The following is a 507-nucleotide window of genomic DNA, read 5'->3' as shown; positions in this document are numbered from 1 at the left end:
GGGCCCGTTGGAAACAGGAATAGAGTTTGTAGGCATATCGATTTGGGAGACGTGTCGGGTTCTTGTGATGTGGTTGGACGTGTGCATGGAGTTGGGAGCCGCCAGCTGTGGTGTAGGTGGTCCACTTCGACGTCGTTTGTTTCTGCCTACTGGCTCTAAGGAAGCCGTTGCCAGACTGCTCATTGCACCGGAGGTTTCCAGTATGGGCGATGTAAGACGAGAGGATGAGTGCACGGCCATTTCACGAGTGCGATTGTTCACGATCAGCTGATGGTTCAAACCACCCTCAGAAGGACGACGTGCCAGAGACTCCAAGTGTCCAGGTATCACAGACGGCGAACCAGGCTCCGAAATCGTCTGAATCAGAGGAGATAACAAATGCGAGAAAGCGTAAAGAACTGGGGTATGTTTGTCCTTACATAGGTATAGAGTGCTCTGGTGAAAAATATCCATCCTGGAGCTATCAAGCCACCCGATCCACTAGCTTTAAGGTCATGCTGTCTAACC

The 507-nt window shown here is 51.3% G+C and overlaps 1 protein-coding gene across 1 annotated transcript; it reads right to left on the bottom strand.

Moving 5' to 3' along the window:
• Positions 1–150: 150 nt before the first annotated feature.
• T265_16275 (hypothetical protein) lies at positions 151–357 on the bottom strand (the record flags this gene model as incomplete). The annotated part of the gene is made up of 1 exon (XM_009179860.1): positions 151–357. A coding segment is annotated over one exon (207 nt), but the record flags the coding sequence as incomplete, so codon positions are not given.
• Between the last annotated feature and the right edge of the window lie 150 nt (positions 358–507).

Source organism: Opisthorchis viverrini (genome assembly GCF_000715545.1).
Source record: "Opisthorchis viverrini unplaced genomic scaffold opera_v5_10625, whole genome shotgun sequence".
Lineage (NCBI taxonomy): Eukaryota > Metazoa > Platyhelminthes > Trematoda > Opisthorchiida > Opisthorchiidae > Opisthorchis > Opisthorchis viverrini.
Note: the sequence above shows the minus strand (reverse complement) of the source record. Positions and strands in the feature narration are given on the sequence as shown.